The 14,726-nt window shown below is 40.8% G+C and overlaps 2 protein-coding genes across 3 annotated transcripts in view; one reads left to right on the top strand and one right to left on the bottom strand.

Annotated features, from left to right (window-relative positions):
- B3GAT2 (beta-1,3-glucuronyltransferase 2) overlaps nt 1-12,293 on the top strand; it is a 44,548-nt gene extending 32,255 nt beyond the window's left edge. Inside the window, exons 2-4 of the mRNA XM_060235617.1 lie at nt 3,280-3,424; nt 11,907-12,055; nt 12,155-12,293. Of these exons, the coding sequence (XP_060091600.1) occupies nt 3,280-3,424; nt 11,907-12,055; nt 12,155-12,241 (381 nt within the window). The 3' untranslated portion in view covers nt 12,242-12,293. The remainder of the gene's footprint in view (nt 1-3,279; nt 3,425-11,906; nt 12,056-12,154) is intronic.
- The window catches only part of SMAP1 (small ArfGAP 1), a 114,501-nt gene continuing 111,229 nt past the window's right edge, over nt 11,455-14,726 (bottom strand). For both annotated transcript variants that reach the window (XM_060235596.1, XM_060235606.1), the window contains one exon: nt 11,455-13,652. In XM_060235596.1, coding sequence (XP_060091579.1) covers nt 13,518-13,652 — 135 coding nt within the window. In that variant the 3' untranslated portion in view covers nt 11,455-13,517. The remainder of the gene's footprint in view (nt 13,653-14,726) is intronic.

Below are 14,726 nucleotides of genomic sequence, written 5' to 3'. Positions count from 1 at the left end.
GTTCGTTGCCCAAGATCTCCGTCGTAGCCGATTAGGCTAGAATCCCATCCTCGTCGCCAGTGTAACGTACTCGAAGCGGAGACGAGAGTAGGGCAACATGGTTTATTAGGAGCACGTTGCAAGAGAGCTAACACGCGGGCCGGGTCCCACTTATATACAATCCCCGGTACAGCCTACAGGGTTGGTCAGGCCAATCCTGACCCGTTGAACTTCCCGCCACAGCTGCTGATAGGCGGGGAGATTCGCGCCCTGCGCTGGGGCTTCTGGGACGGCCCAGTTGCCCCTGCGCCCGGTCGCATATTATTTACTGATACACTACACAAGGGATAAGGAAACTAGAAATATCAAATAGGAAGGGCCATGGAACAGTGGTGGATCATCTGCTTGGGATGCAGAAGGTTGCAGGGTCAGTTCCCAGCATCTCCAGTTTAAAAAGGATGAGTTAGTAGGTGATTGGAAAGACCTCGACCAGAGTTCCTGGAGAGCCACTGCCAGTCTGAATAGATCATACTGACTTTAATAAACCACTAGGTAAATTCAGTATAAGGCAATTTGGTATGTTCAAATGAAGCATTGCAACCTGAAGAGTTTGTCCCTTATCCCAAAATACAAGATTTACATTTTTGAATGAATGGACTAAATCTGGGGTTTTCTTCTGGTACCAGTAATTCTCCATTTTATAGCCCAAACAAATTGCATTACTGTGAAGCTATTTTTAGTTATTCTTGTCAAACCTATGTAATGGCCAGTCTGCTTGTGTTCTGTGTAACCATCTGTAAATAACTTTTGCTTGCATTTATTGCCATACTTATTTCAGAGTGTATTAAAACTATCCTCTAAAGATTAGCAACCTGATTTCCTACCTAGGGTTTTCCCCCTTATTAAGGTATTGTAACAGTGGTACCAGGTATTGATAAGGTTTTGTAGCAGTGGTACCAGTTGCTTTGCTTCCTTTTGGATGTTTTTCTTGTAAAGTTTAAATCTTTCATAAATTAACTATTTCTTTGTTTAAGTCGCTAGCTGGGTAGATTTGTATAAAAGTCAGAGAGAGAATTGATTAGTGTGAGGAGGTATAAATGGGTGCAAATTGTATGTCTTGGACTCTCTCGAGACCAAGCCTAAGTCCACATCAGTTTTATTGTGATAGTCAAAATCTGTATTGGTGCAGGATACAAAGGCATTTTTCTCCTTAGTAGGCTAATTTATTGTGTAATTTTCCTTGCAAAGGCACAGGAAATCTTCAGGGGAAGGGTGTGACCCACTGAGAGATTCCTTGCAGCATGCACTTTTACAAAAGAACAAGGTGATGAGGGAAGGAAGAAGAACGTAGATTTATAGATTTATCTCTGAATCAGAGTCTCAGAGCGGCTTACAATCTCCTTGTAAGGTAGAGTAATTGAAAGGTGTGTTAACAGACTGGATGGATGAACAGGGCATATGGATGGCTATGTGAGTGGAAGGGGAGAACTAGCACCTGGAAGAAAAGTAAAAGGTAAAAACAAACTAGCCTGGGGTTATGACTTTCAGTTCCCCAGTAAGAACATAAAAAAAAACCATTGCTTGATCAGACTAGTGGTCTGTCTAGTGCAGCATCCTGTCTCACACCATGGCCAATCAGTTCCTCTGGAGGTCCAACAATAGGCCATAGAGGGCAAGGCCCTCCCTGATGTTACCTCCTGGCACTGGTATGCAGAAGTTTACTGCCTCTGAATGTGGAGGTTCCCTTTAGTCAATGTTTTCATTGACCTATCTACTACAACCCCAAGATCTTTTACCCTCTCAGTCTCAGCAAGTTCAGCTTATATCTGAAGTTAAGCTTTTTGATCCAGTATGTATCACCTTATACTTAACAACATTGAATATCTGCCACATTGTTGCTTACTCACCCAATTTGTAGAGATTCTCCTGGAGCTCTTTAAAATCATGCTTGGTTTTCACCATCCTGAATAATTTTGGGTCATCTGCTTATTTGGCCACTACATTTCTGAATCTTTTTTTTTTAAAAAAACCTATAGTTTAAAAATTAATATACAAAATAGCATACATCTGAACTGTTTCATATTGACATTTCCGTATCTGTTGGTTATCTACAAATACAGCAGAGGTCTGGATCTTTTATGAATAATAATAATAATAGTTCCACCTCCGATCCTTATGGAACCATCACCCAGTTGCTTACTCACCATCATGAGAACTCTCCATTTATTCCTATTCTTTGCTTCCTGTCATTTAACCAGTTTTAAATCCGTAAGAGAACCTGTCTTCTTATCCTGTGACTGCTAAGTTTACTCAGGAGTCTCTAGTGAGGTACCTTGTCAGAAGCCTTTTGAAAGTCCAAGTATATAATGTCTCCCAGGTCACTTTTATCTACATGCTTGCTCACTTTTTAAAAAAACTCCAAAATTTTGGTGAGGAAAGACTTCCCTTTGCAGAAACCATATTGATTTTCCTTCACTAGGTTTTGTTCCTCTCTGTGCCTAATAATTGTGTCTTTGATTACATTTTCTATTAATTTGCTTGGGACAGATGTTAGGCTAACCGACCTGTAATTGCCTAGTTCCCTCTGGACCCCTTTTTAAAAATTGGTCTAACAATTGCTGCTTATCAGTCTTCTGGTATGGTGGCTGAATTTAGTGATAAGTTACATATACGGGTTAGTAAATCAGCACTTTCACTTTTGAGTTCCCTAAGAACCCTTGGGTTTATATCATTAGGACCTGGACACTAGGACCTGGAGACCCAATAGGTCTAGAATAATCTCTCATCACCTCAGTTTGACTCAGTTCTTCAGACTCCCCAATGCCATTTTTATTCCACCTCCACCCCATATTTTTAAAGTTCTGAAACAGATAAAACTGCCCTTTCTTGCTTTTCTGCTGAAACCTCGTTTATGCTTCATGCCACTACTTTGATGGGAATGCTATTGTGTTGTTTCAAGAATCCACTACAACCAGTTTAGTGTACTGGATAAGAGTGGTGGACTCTAAACTGGAGAACTGGGTTTGATTTCTCACTCCTCCCCATGCAGTCAGCTGGGGGACCTTGGGTCAGTCACAGTTTTCTCAGAGCTCCACCTACCTCACAGGGTATCTGTTGTGGGGAGAGGAAGAGAAGGCAGTTGTAAAGCTGCTTTGTGACTCCTTTGGGTAATGAAAAGCAGGATATAAAAAACCAAGTCATCTTCTCCTCTTCACCCAGGGAAGGATTTCCTGACTGGTAAAACTATTTCTCATTAATGCGGCCCAGGCTTGAAAATCATTCTGTGCTTTCTTCTTACAGATGCGCACAACCCGTGAAGTGTCTGTTTGGCCTGTGGGGCTGGTGGGTGGACGACGCTATGAGCGCCCCATTGTGGAAAAGGGAAAGGTTGTTGGCTGGTACACTGGATGGCGGGCAGATAGACCTTTTGCCATTGATATGGCAGGTGAGTAGCTACTTAATCTCAAATAGATTATGTGAAGCAGCACTTTAGATATTATGTGACTTGTTCTTAATAGTGAACAAATAAATTTAGGATGCTTGTATGCCTCTGTAATTACACATTGTTTTTCCTTCTCTGGGGCAAGACAAACTGTTACCAGATTGACAAGCATTGCTGCTGAAATGGTGCATGTTTTCCTCCTGATCCAGAAAATGTTTCCCATTGTCACAGGTACCCCAGGCTTGTTTCAGTTGCATAGTAACCCTCAGTGCAGTAGATGGTGAGGGAAACGTCTTTCAGACACGTATGCTGGTGACTTAAGATGGTGCTACTTTTCTGTCTTGAGAAGAACATGAGTGTTGTTTTCTTTGGATCCAACACTGAATCCTGCATTCCTTTTTAAACCTCTATTATCCAAGAATCCGAAGAAGCAAGGCATGATACAGATAACCAGCACTTTTTGTTCTCCCCCTCCCAGTTTAAGGCAGTTCAGAGATCTGCTTCCTTGAATACAGAAATGCCATCTCTAGCGTTATTATGTCACAGACAGTGCCATCCTCTGTTACTGTTTTTTAAAATTATTGCTGAATGACTGTGAGACAGCATATGTTCTACACCCTGTGGATTTGACTGCTTCTCTTCCTGCCTGTGCTGGCCCCAGTACATTACTGGAAGGAGGGAAAAGTGCTTGTACAGAGGCTTCTTGGAACTGGGTCCAGGGGATCTGATAAGCCTCTAGTTACTAGAAGCTTGAACACATGAAGCTGCTTTATACTGAGTCAGGCCACTTACCTGTCACAGTCAATATTGTCTACTCTGACTGGTGGTGGCTCTCCAGGGGCTCAGGTGGAGATCTTTCATATCAGCTGCTCCTTTTAACTGGAAACTGATGGTGGGGCCTTCTGTAGCAGTGGATGCTCTACAACTGAGCCAGGGTCCAGTCCCAAGTTTCAAGTGGGCTTTATCAGTTAAAAAAAAAACCCACAGAAATTTGCTGCCATGGGAGTTCCCTCTTCTTTCTGTTCTCTTCTCACCAGGAGACAGATTGCACAAAGGATTACAGAGTGGTCAGGTTGAATATGAGAGACTGGATATATGTAGGGAGATAGAAACAAAGGCTGGAGGGAATTTTGCTGATGGAGGATGGGAGACACAGAAGAATGGATCTAGGTTTTATGCAGCAAGGAGGACAAGAGGTGGTGGGAAAGCTGGACATTTTATGGCATACAAGTGACATTTGAGAAATGTGGGGTGGCATACTTGGGTATATTAACAACTTTTTGTGTTCATGGCTCCCTTAAAATGTGTGCCATAGGGGGGCATTAAGTGCTGGAAATAAAAAAAAAATGTTGAAAGCAGAACTTCTTCCATGTGCATGCGTCTTCGGTTTTAATTCTCTTATAAGTCTCGCTGTCTGTTATTGTGGTTATTTACTTTTTAGAAATAGCAAAACACTCCCAATTATCTTGCATTTTATATGGCATTTCTGTTGGAATGCTTGAGTGAATTTCTTCTCTGCACCTCAGTTAATTACTGCAGACAGCCAATATCTCTCTTTGCGTGAACACTGTACAGTGTAGTAGAAAACAAGCCCCATTGGGTAGTTCAAGTGCAAAAAGAATGCTGCTTCATCATGAAATGATTCATTTTCAGTTGGTTTAGGTGAAATGATGACCATGATCGCTTGTAAGGTAGATACAGTGTGCAAGCACATGCTTTAGGAAGAAAACGGCAACAACTAAAGGCTATAAGATGAAGGCAGAAAAGCTCCACAAATTAATCTCATCAATCTTCAGCTCTACAGTTAGTGACTGCATAGCCCAGTCTAACTGTCAGTTTATAAGCTTGGCCAGCCTTGTGTGTACTGTATGCACCTCCAGTGCTGGCTGAATTGCTTTGGGTACTCTGGCAGTCATGCTCCTGCTCCGCCATAAGCCTCCATGTCTCAGAGAATGTGAGTGTGTGGAGAAGAAGAAAGAGGGGATGTAAACAGGTCAAGTAAACGCATCACATGATCTGGTTTTCTTTCTGTTAGTGGATAGTGTTCTCTTTTAGTCAGAAAAAGTGTATACAGTTACATACATAGTTAATAAAATATTTTTGCTTATCTGAAATTTTCCATGAGATGTTAATAATTTAGAAAACTGAAAGTACACATTTCCTCAGCACTAGAAAACAGTTTATCAGTGACAGGTTCAAATAGTTCTGTGCATCATGAGGCAACAGTGGAAATGTAAAATACAAAGCCAATCATTCTCTGTGTGGGAAATAAACACTGGTAACAAGCCATTGGTTCCTCCTACTCTCTGCAGATTTCCCCCTGCCAAGCAAAACCAGTAGTCATTTCCAATGGATTAACTTCTCTTGGCTTGGAAGTCTGTTTGGTTTCCTTGGTTTGTTGAATTACTTTTGTGAATAATTCAGTTAGAGCCTACTGCTGACAATCAAATGATGACCCCAGGCATGTACTGGTCCATTCAATACAACCATGGAATATAAATTGTAAACAAAGTTGCATAAACTTAGGCCAGTTCCACACTAGACCTTTAATCCTGGTTCAGCCCTGTCCCCAAACTGATTTTCTACTCTGGAATCATAGAATCATAAACTCATAGAGTTGGTTTGTATGATTCCATTATTCTAGTGTAGAATGTTAGTTTGGGGACAGGGCTGAACCAGGATTAAAAGTCTAGTGCGGATGAGATGTACAAATGAATATGAAACAAGAATAAATGTAAATCACTGAGTTTATTCCAATCAGTTTTTTCACTCAGTCTCATCCAGTTTCCTTATTACAGCTCTGATCCAGCATGGCTTTTGTGCATGCTGATTCTCTGATACCCAGCGTAGCCTATATTTGGTGGTTGGAGGGGACCCTTCCTCTCTTCTTTGTCAGCAGAAAAGTTAGTTGGATCCAACCCCATTATATATGACAATCTTGTTCAAAGATCTCTGATTGTGTGTACATGCTGGGAAGCTATGATTGGTTCGTTATTTATATGCTAAATATGCATACAGCTAGGGCTTTGGGGGGGGAGCCCAGCAGGAACTCATTTGCATATTAGGCCACACACCCTGATGCCAAGCCAGCCAGAACTATGTTCTTGTGCATTCCTGCTCAAAGCCCTGTGATACAGCAAATGCTTTACACTGTAAGATTGTTTTGCATCAGCATCTACATTCAGATTTCCTGTTAATTCCTATACAGAAGTATCTTCTTTGGAGGAAGTTGTTAGTATCTGAAGCAGCCCTCATTGGGCCATAGTTTGAGGAGCCCTGCTTTTAAGTCTACTAGTGTTTCACGATACATGAGGGTTTGGGTTTTAGTCTTTACAGTGTTCTTTGGGGAAGACTCTGCACATTATATGTTTAAATGTGGAGTGTATGGACAGTAGGGAGATGTACAGTCTCCAGCCCGGTTATGGGAAGTGTCACAGGGATGTGCACTATTTTGAGGGGCAAAGCACACTTGCAGCACACCCAGATTAATCCCAGCACACAATTTCATAGTTGCTTCTGTGTTATAATGTGGATGTGGGACTTCAGGAGCATTCAGAGGGCAGAAAGGAATGTCTCTGATTCATTGGCTATAGTCCAAACCAGCGGAAAACTGCAAGACAAAAGTCTTGCTTCCATAGCTGCTGACACGTTTATCTTGACTGAATATGAATAAAACTTGCTTCAGACCTCCAGTGTTGCCATACCCTACCAGTAACTATCAGTGTAAATTCCTGGCTGTGGTGTTTAAAAGCCTTCCAGGCTGACACATCCAAACAGAAGCATTCTAGTTTATATTGCTGTAAATCTGTGCTTAAGAATCTCCCTTAAGCCTTGAGGAAGCCCTGGAGTTCCCTTTTAAAATCAAATCTAAGTTATCTCTAGAAGAACTATAGAATTGCAGACTTGAACTTTCTCCCTTCTAGGGAGTCAACATTTCAGACTTCCATAGCAACACTACTAAATGTGCAGTCTTGGAACAAAAGCCTGCTAGTTTCAAGTATACCCAATATTTAAAACAAGGGTACTTGGTGGTTGCACGTTCCCTATGTGGTTTCAACTGCTGCAGTGCATTACCACATTTTGCTGAGGGAACTGAAGAAGCAGTTTAGGCAGTAATCCTCTTTTTGTTAAAAATAAACTTTAAATGTGTGTTGGTGCACCCAGTTGTGAGCTGGAAGTCATCCTGCCTGAAGAGCATAACAGGCTCTGCCCCCTTTCCCTGTCACCACTTGGTGTATGTGCTGCTTCACAGGCAATAGCTGTGTTATAGGGACAGGAGGAACATACAAGTACAGAGACACTTCCCCAACAGTACCTGGTGTTCGGATGTGGCCCTTCAGAAGAAGCATGAGTTGTAGTCTTACCCAGAATCCTGTTGTGTCATCACTTTTCTCATCTGGTGTCTGCTTGCCCTATTTCAACCATTAGCTGCTCAGAAACCTGCGTGACAGTGAACTGCTTTTTTCTTTAATGCAGTGTTTACTTTTTGACCCCAAACTACAGAGAAATAAATAAAGTCATACACTACATGCAGAGAACCTGCTGCTGTTTTGTCTGCATTGCAGATGAAACCAGGATATTCTCCTCTGGAAGCTGCCGTGAGAGTATTATCTATACAAGAATACAAGAACTCATGGGCACTCAATGAAATTGGTGAGCAGTCAGGTTAAAATGGATAAAAGGAAGTACTTCTTAACTCAAAGGGTGATTAACATGTGGAATTCACTGCCACAGGAGGTGGTGGCAGCTACAAGCATAGCCAGCTTCAAGAGGGAATTGGATAAAAATATGGAGCAGAGGTCCATCAGTGGCTATTAGCCACAGTGTGTGTGTGTATATTGGCCACTGCGTGACACAGAGTGTTGGACTGGATGGGCCATTGGCCTGATCCAACATGGCTTCTCTTATATTCTTATAAGCAGTGGATAAATTAACCTACTAGTTGGTCCAAGGGGAAGGTGGAATTCTTTTGATAGAGTTTAGAAATGCTAGTTGTTTGGATACAAACCACTTCTTTTCAGAAATGGTCTTATTTCATTTCTCTCCCTAGGCATTGTGGGCTCTCCCCCCTCCTCACTTTCACCCTATTTTCAGTATTTACATGGATTTACAAAATAAATCAAGTTATTAAAAACTAGATTGAATTTTAAGTCCATGTAATGCAGAACTGGAAGTCCTTGTGCTACCATAGCAAAAATTACTAGCCCTATAGGTGTATAAACCTATTTGTATGTGTGTCAGTTTTAAACAGAAAGATGTCCAACTTTGGTAAAGATGCCTGAGGCAAGTTGGGGAGGGACAGTGGCTCAGTGCTGGAGCATCTGCTTGGTAAGCAGAAGGTCCCAGGTTCAATCCCTGGCATCTCCAACTAAAAAGGGTACAAGGCAAATAGGCGTGAAAAACCTTAGCTTGAGAACCTGGAGAGCCACTGCCAGTCTGAGTAGACAATACTGACTTTGATGGACCGAGGGTCTGATTCAGTATAAGGCAGCTTAATATGTTCATATGTCATTTTAGAAACCTAAATCAAAACTATGTATTTTGAACTATGCTGAATTTGCAGACATCCGAAGTACTTAAATGTTTTTGAAAACAAAGGTGCTGGCAAGATTGCATGTTACTTCAGTTCTCTGCTATGGTAGAATTGCTAAGCGATATATATTATAGAGAGGGCCAGTCATTCAGACATAAGAGGATGGACAAAGCCACTTCAGGAAAATATTCTCTCTTCAGATTGAAGATAGTGCACTCTGTAAGGACAACCCAGTGAACATACCCAGATGGTCTGATACTTCTGTAGTTTCCTCCTAGAATGCTGTTCAAAGGGGGAAAAAACATGACTTCTTGTATTTTGACCTATGAAGTTAGATAACCTGCAACAAGACCGGCAAACATCAGAAAAGCTCTGGCAGGCCTAGGAAGGCAATTCCCCATCCTGCGTTAGTGTGCACAGGAGGTGGTTGGTTCTAATCAATTAGTTTCAAGCGGCTTCTGCTGTCTGAAATTCCATGGTTCACACCAGCTCTGCTTTGGATAAGCCACCTGCTGCCTTTTATCATTTGCTCTCATGACTGGATAGCTTCAGGGGTGGCAGGCTCATAAAACATACATGCACCAAATTCCACACCAAGGCAAGGTAACCGCCCCTATTCCAAATTTGCCCTTTGCAGTACAGTATCATTCCACTGTCCTCAGCTCTGACACTGGTTTTCATTTCCAAGGAGGTAGCAGCATTAGTTTGTTGCAGCAAAAATGAACTGGAATCCCTCTTTAGTGGATTAAAGTTTACAGCCTTGGCATAAAATTTTGTAAGACCTTTAAGATGCTACTGGACTTTAGCTTTGAGTCGTCATACTGGGAACTATGATAGCCTTAGATGCCCAAGTAATAGCAAGTTCACTTTGTAGGTAGTAAACAGCATCCTCTTGACTCACTGAGCGTGACAAGAGTTCAGCAGTGCATGTGTTACAGCATGAGTTTTCATTTGTCTAAAAACCCACTTACCAGATGAGGCAGCTGAATAGTCCTCTTCCTTCTCTCTGTTCCACTTCTGGTTACTGTTCTCTGTATCACTGGTTCCCATCCTTTGGTATGGTGACCCACAGGTCCAAATTGACTTGCTATAATGACTGATCCAAGGCTAACACAAGGTTTTTTGGTGCCCTGGATAAATTTGGCACCCATTTCAGCATTCCAGTTTCTACAGTGGCTAACCAGACTCTTAAGCTCATTCTAGTAACTATCAGGACACGTTTTACTTGATCAGCATACATGCAGTGAGGAAAAAATATCACCTGATGTATGACATGAAAGATACTGTTTCTGGGGTTATACCTTGGTTTCCAAAATACAGAAGAGACCAATGGAAAAGACAGGGTCATCCATTAAAGAGGGCTGGTCTACAGCCCGCTTTCAGAGGCTTTACAATCTACTTCTGGGTCCTGACCCACAGGCTAGGAAACACTGCTGTATACTGGGCAAACTATTTGCCTTCCCACCTGATCATTTCCCCATGGAATTCACCGTTGCAAAGCATTTTGTGGTCCATTCATGGGAATGTGTGTTGACAGCTACCCTTTAATACTTTACAAAGAGAATTTACCTTTTAGCAATAGAAGCTTGGGGTTTTTTTGGAGAGGGGGGGGAATCTAGCTATTGGAATGACTGCAAACCTGATCAGGAGGCAGCCTTATGTGTTCCTTTCAGCACTGCAGTTACCAGAAACAAACTAGTCTATAAAACAAGAACACTAACTATTGTGTCAAATCTTATTTGGAGCCGCTTTGAATTGCTAGAATGCTCAGTGTGTTCACGGAAGAGAATAGAACAATCACTTTCCCAAACATCTCATTCAGCACACTGACTCTCAGCTATGTTCCACTGCAGGAAGCAGGACTTGCTTTATAATAAGCTTGCTTTATTAATGTGTTACTGGTTTTCATTTCTAAAATGTGAGGTTCCTCTTCCTATAAGAGGATCAGCCTCATAGAATGGTTTACCCTTAAATTTACAGGACAGCTTATGGTTTATAATGGGGGAAAAGATCTAGACATGTTTTGCTACATTCTGTATAATATTGTACTAGGCTAACCCACAACTCACTGTGGGAGATATTCACAAATCTGGTTTTAAAGAATACTACGCTTAACACATTTCAATTAAAAACTAAATGGAACAAAGTCAAATGCACCCTACTGTTAAACACAATTTATTACAAGCGCATTTAATAGCAATGCTTGCAAGAAATAACATGGGACACAGAAAACTTAAGATGCCAGCCAGCCTTCTGGTTTTAGTAGGCCATTTCATATAATAGAATCCATGTGATAGGAAGCAAGAGTCCTTGAACTCACATGAGCATTTTGCACTTTGTAAGAACCTGTTCCTGCACTGTATTGCCTTACAGGTCAAAAGCCTAGTTTTTAATAGTTAGGAACTATAGGTAGGTTATGTTATGCACTCTACTGAAATAGATGATACAGAGGATCACTTATAAGTACCGGTATCAATGAAAAACTAATCTGCATGCAGAATTCATTAAGTCAAGTTTATTTTATCCTCTAGTTAACAATTACATTCACTTCAGACTTCAGTTTCCACTTAATTACAAAGGTGATATCTGGAAAAGGAAAAATGGTCTGTTCCTTTGAAACTCACCTTTTCCCACCAGGCCGACTGTTCATTATACATACATTCCAACTGCTTACATTAAATGCCAGTGTTTACATTCTATCAAAATGTATGAGGAGCACTCAACAGAGATGAGGAGGAGCACAGCTAATAGCTTTTCAGAATAAGATGAAGTGGCTTGTAGCACAAAAATAAGCTGTGGAACTTGTGAGGCAAACCCATGAGTGACGGTACTGCATGACTCCCTAAACGTTTGCTTGGAAATGCAAATAGGTTTTTAAAAAGATGATGTCTAAAGCTCAGTGAAATGTGTTAAAACTTTGGTTTAATCATGTAACTAATATGATTTACACAGGGTTTGCCGTGAGTCTTCAGATAATCTTATCGAACCCTAAAGCTGTATTCAAACGTCGTGGATCACAGCCTGGGATGCAGGAATCTGATTTTCTGAAGCTCATAACCACAGTGGAAGAACTGGAGCCAAAAGCAAACAACTGCACAAAGGTACTAATTTCACTATTACTGCAGAGATCTGCCTTTTAAGAGGTAACATAGAAAAGAACTAATTTTTCCCCAAAAAATTTAATTCCCCCCCCCCTCCAGGTTCTTGTATGGCACACACGAACTGAAAAGGTAAATCTAGCTAATGAGCCAAAGTATCACCTGGACACAGTCAAAATTGAGGTATGACCTGTAAACATAAAATGGGATGTACCAAAACTAATGGAGACAACAGTGTTATACCTACTGAATGAAGTTAAACATTCAAACACTGTACAGCTTGCTGTTGCGCAACAACATCCTGTATTCATCTGAAGAAAGACTTCTGTGCAAACCACCTGTCAGATGGATTGAGATGTACGTAATTTGTCTTTACTTGTTTTGCATGTGTTTCTCCAATCATTTTAGCACTTTAAGTAAAAACATTCCGATTGTTTTGACAAAACCAATTAAACGCAATGGAATAACTGGGGTGGGAGACTGATCTAAAGCAATGTACATTTCAGTTTGTTGTTCATTCATTTGCCAGATTTATACTTGATGTTTATTCACCCCGACTTACAGTTGTTTTTAATAACAGCAGACAAGAATACCACAGATAATGAATTAGTCTTACAATGTGCTGGGTTTTCTTCTTTCTTTAATATAGGGAAGTAACAGCTTATCAGTACGAGGCACCATAAAATGTAAACACAATTAATGGCATAAACCTGGATACAGCTGTCATGACAAAGTTACATCTTCCAGAGAGATACCCCGCATGTATGTTGTGCAGTATACTTTTAGATTAGTCCTTTTGTCACCACCACCATCTCCTGTGTTGTCTAACTGACTTATTTTAATACAGGAAATTCAGAGATCAGTTTCTGTTTGTCTGTTTTTTGTTTTTTTTAACTGATGGGATTACCATGACATCCAGGCTTATCTTTTTTTCACTACTGTATTTCCTGTTCAGCACATCATAGTAATATCACAGTGAAATGAAACAAAATCATTGTTGCATAAGAAAAAAGCTTCAGTGATACATCTTATTTATATGATTAACATTTGTTCATACCGTACCTTCTACAGGAATACTGGGTAATTTTCTGGGTGGGATTTACACCTTAAAGAGATAGTACTAACATGATATCTATTTCCCTTATATGCAACCATTTGATCTATAACTGATAAAATAATTTGAGTATGCAGTTGGTCATATAGTTCTGAATATGATTTATGAAATCAGATGTACTGTGGAATGAAAAAGCTGCCAATGATAGGTGTTCTCAACCTGCTTTTCACTACATCAAAATTTAAGTCAATACAGACCACAACACGGTCAGTTAAAATTACTTCTTAATATGAACAATTCTGTGAGGTTGGAGAGAGAGAGAATATGTACATGGACAGATCAGGGAAACTAGATGCATTGGAGCATGGAATGTCAGATCTCTAATCTGGGTGGCAGTTCTATTGCCATTTTTTATTTCCAGAGTTGTGTGCTGAGAGTCTGGCCTGAGGAACTTCCAGTCCATCCTGCCGCTGTGTTTGGGGGCTGGCCAAAACTCATCATATTGCTCGAACTACTCAAATTCATTCCAGCCATTTGTTGATTCATCTGTGAAGTACATATGTAAAACAATAGTTAGTACACAGCTGTTTGAAAATATAAATCTTAGAACTTAAAAATGCAAAACTCAAGCTTAATTTAGCAGTGAAGAGAAACACTGTCTCAGTAAGTCATATATTCATAACTCCTATTTCCAGGATTCTTTAAAACATGGTTTTAAAATTAGCATAGGTGTGGTTGAAGTGCCACAAATTTTCATATCCTTTCTAAATCTTACACATGTACTTTCATGCACTAAAAACTGCAGGCAGCAAGTTGCATATAGTGTCTTCCTATGTTTTGGTTTGGCTATACATTGTAGCAATCTAGATTATAGAAGAATTGCAGATTTATACCCCACCCTTCTCTGTGAATCAGAGACTTAGAGCGGCTTACAATATCCTATATCTTCTCCCCCCACAACAGACACCCTGTGAGGTGGGTGGGGCTGAGAGAGCTCTTACAGCAGCTGCCCTTTCAAGGACAACTCCTATGAGAGCTATGGCTGACCCAAGGCCATTCCAGCAGCTGCATGTGGAGGAGTGGGGAATCAAACCCAGTTCTCTCAGATAAGAGTCCGCGCACTTAACCACTACACCAAACTGGTGGGATATAAATGACTAAGGAATATAGCTTGTGCACAGACATTTACAATACTGGATAGAATCCAAATTTTAAAGTATGTTTTCTGCCAAGATGCCTTACTAAGATATAAACAAGGCCAAATTTATAGTTACCAGTGACATGAGAGTAATTTGCATGTGTCTGGATGCCATGTGACTCCATTAACATTTGCAGAAAGCAAACATGTTTGCTTGCAGCCCTGACACAGTACCTGCCTACACCAACAGCAACAGTTTTGGGTCTGGGAAGTAACCACACTATAGGGGCTGTGGTGGTAGAGCATCTGCTTGACATGCAGAAGGTTCCAGGTCCCTCGTATCTCCAGTTCAAAAGGCTGGCAGTGGGTGATGTGAAAGATCTTGGTCTGAAATTCTGGAAAGCCACTGCCAGTCTGAGTAGATGACTTGGATGGACCAAGGGTCTTATTCAGTATAAGGCAGTTTCACATGTCTGACTCAA

Source organism: Heteronotia binoei, chromosome 1 (genome assembly GCF_032191835.1).
Source record: "Heteronotia binoei isolate CCM8104 ecotype False Entrance Well chromosome 1, APGP_CSIRO_Hbin_v1, whole genome shotgun sequence".
Taxonomy (NCBI): domain Eukaryota; kingdom Metazoa; phylum Chordata; class Lepidosauria; order Squamata; family Gekkonidae; genus Heteronotia; species Heteronotia binoei.
The sequence above is the reverse complement of the archived record's forward strand: the minus strand, read 5'-3'. Positions and strand labels throughout refer to the sequence as shown.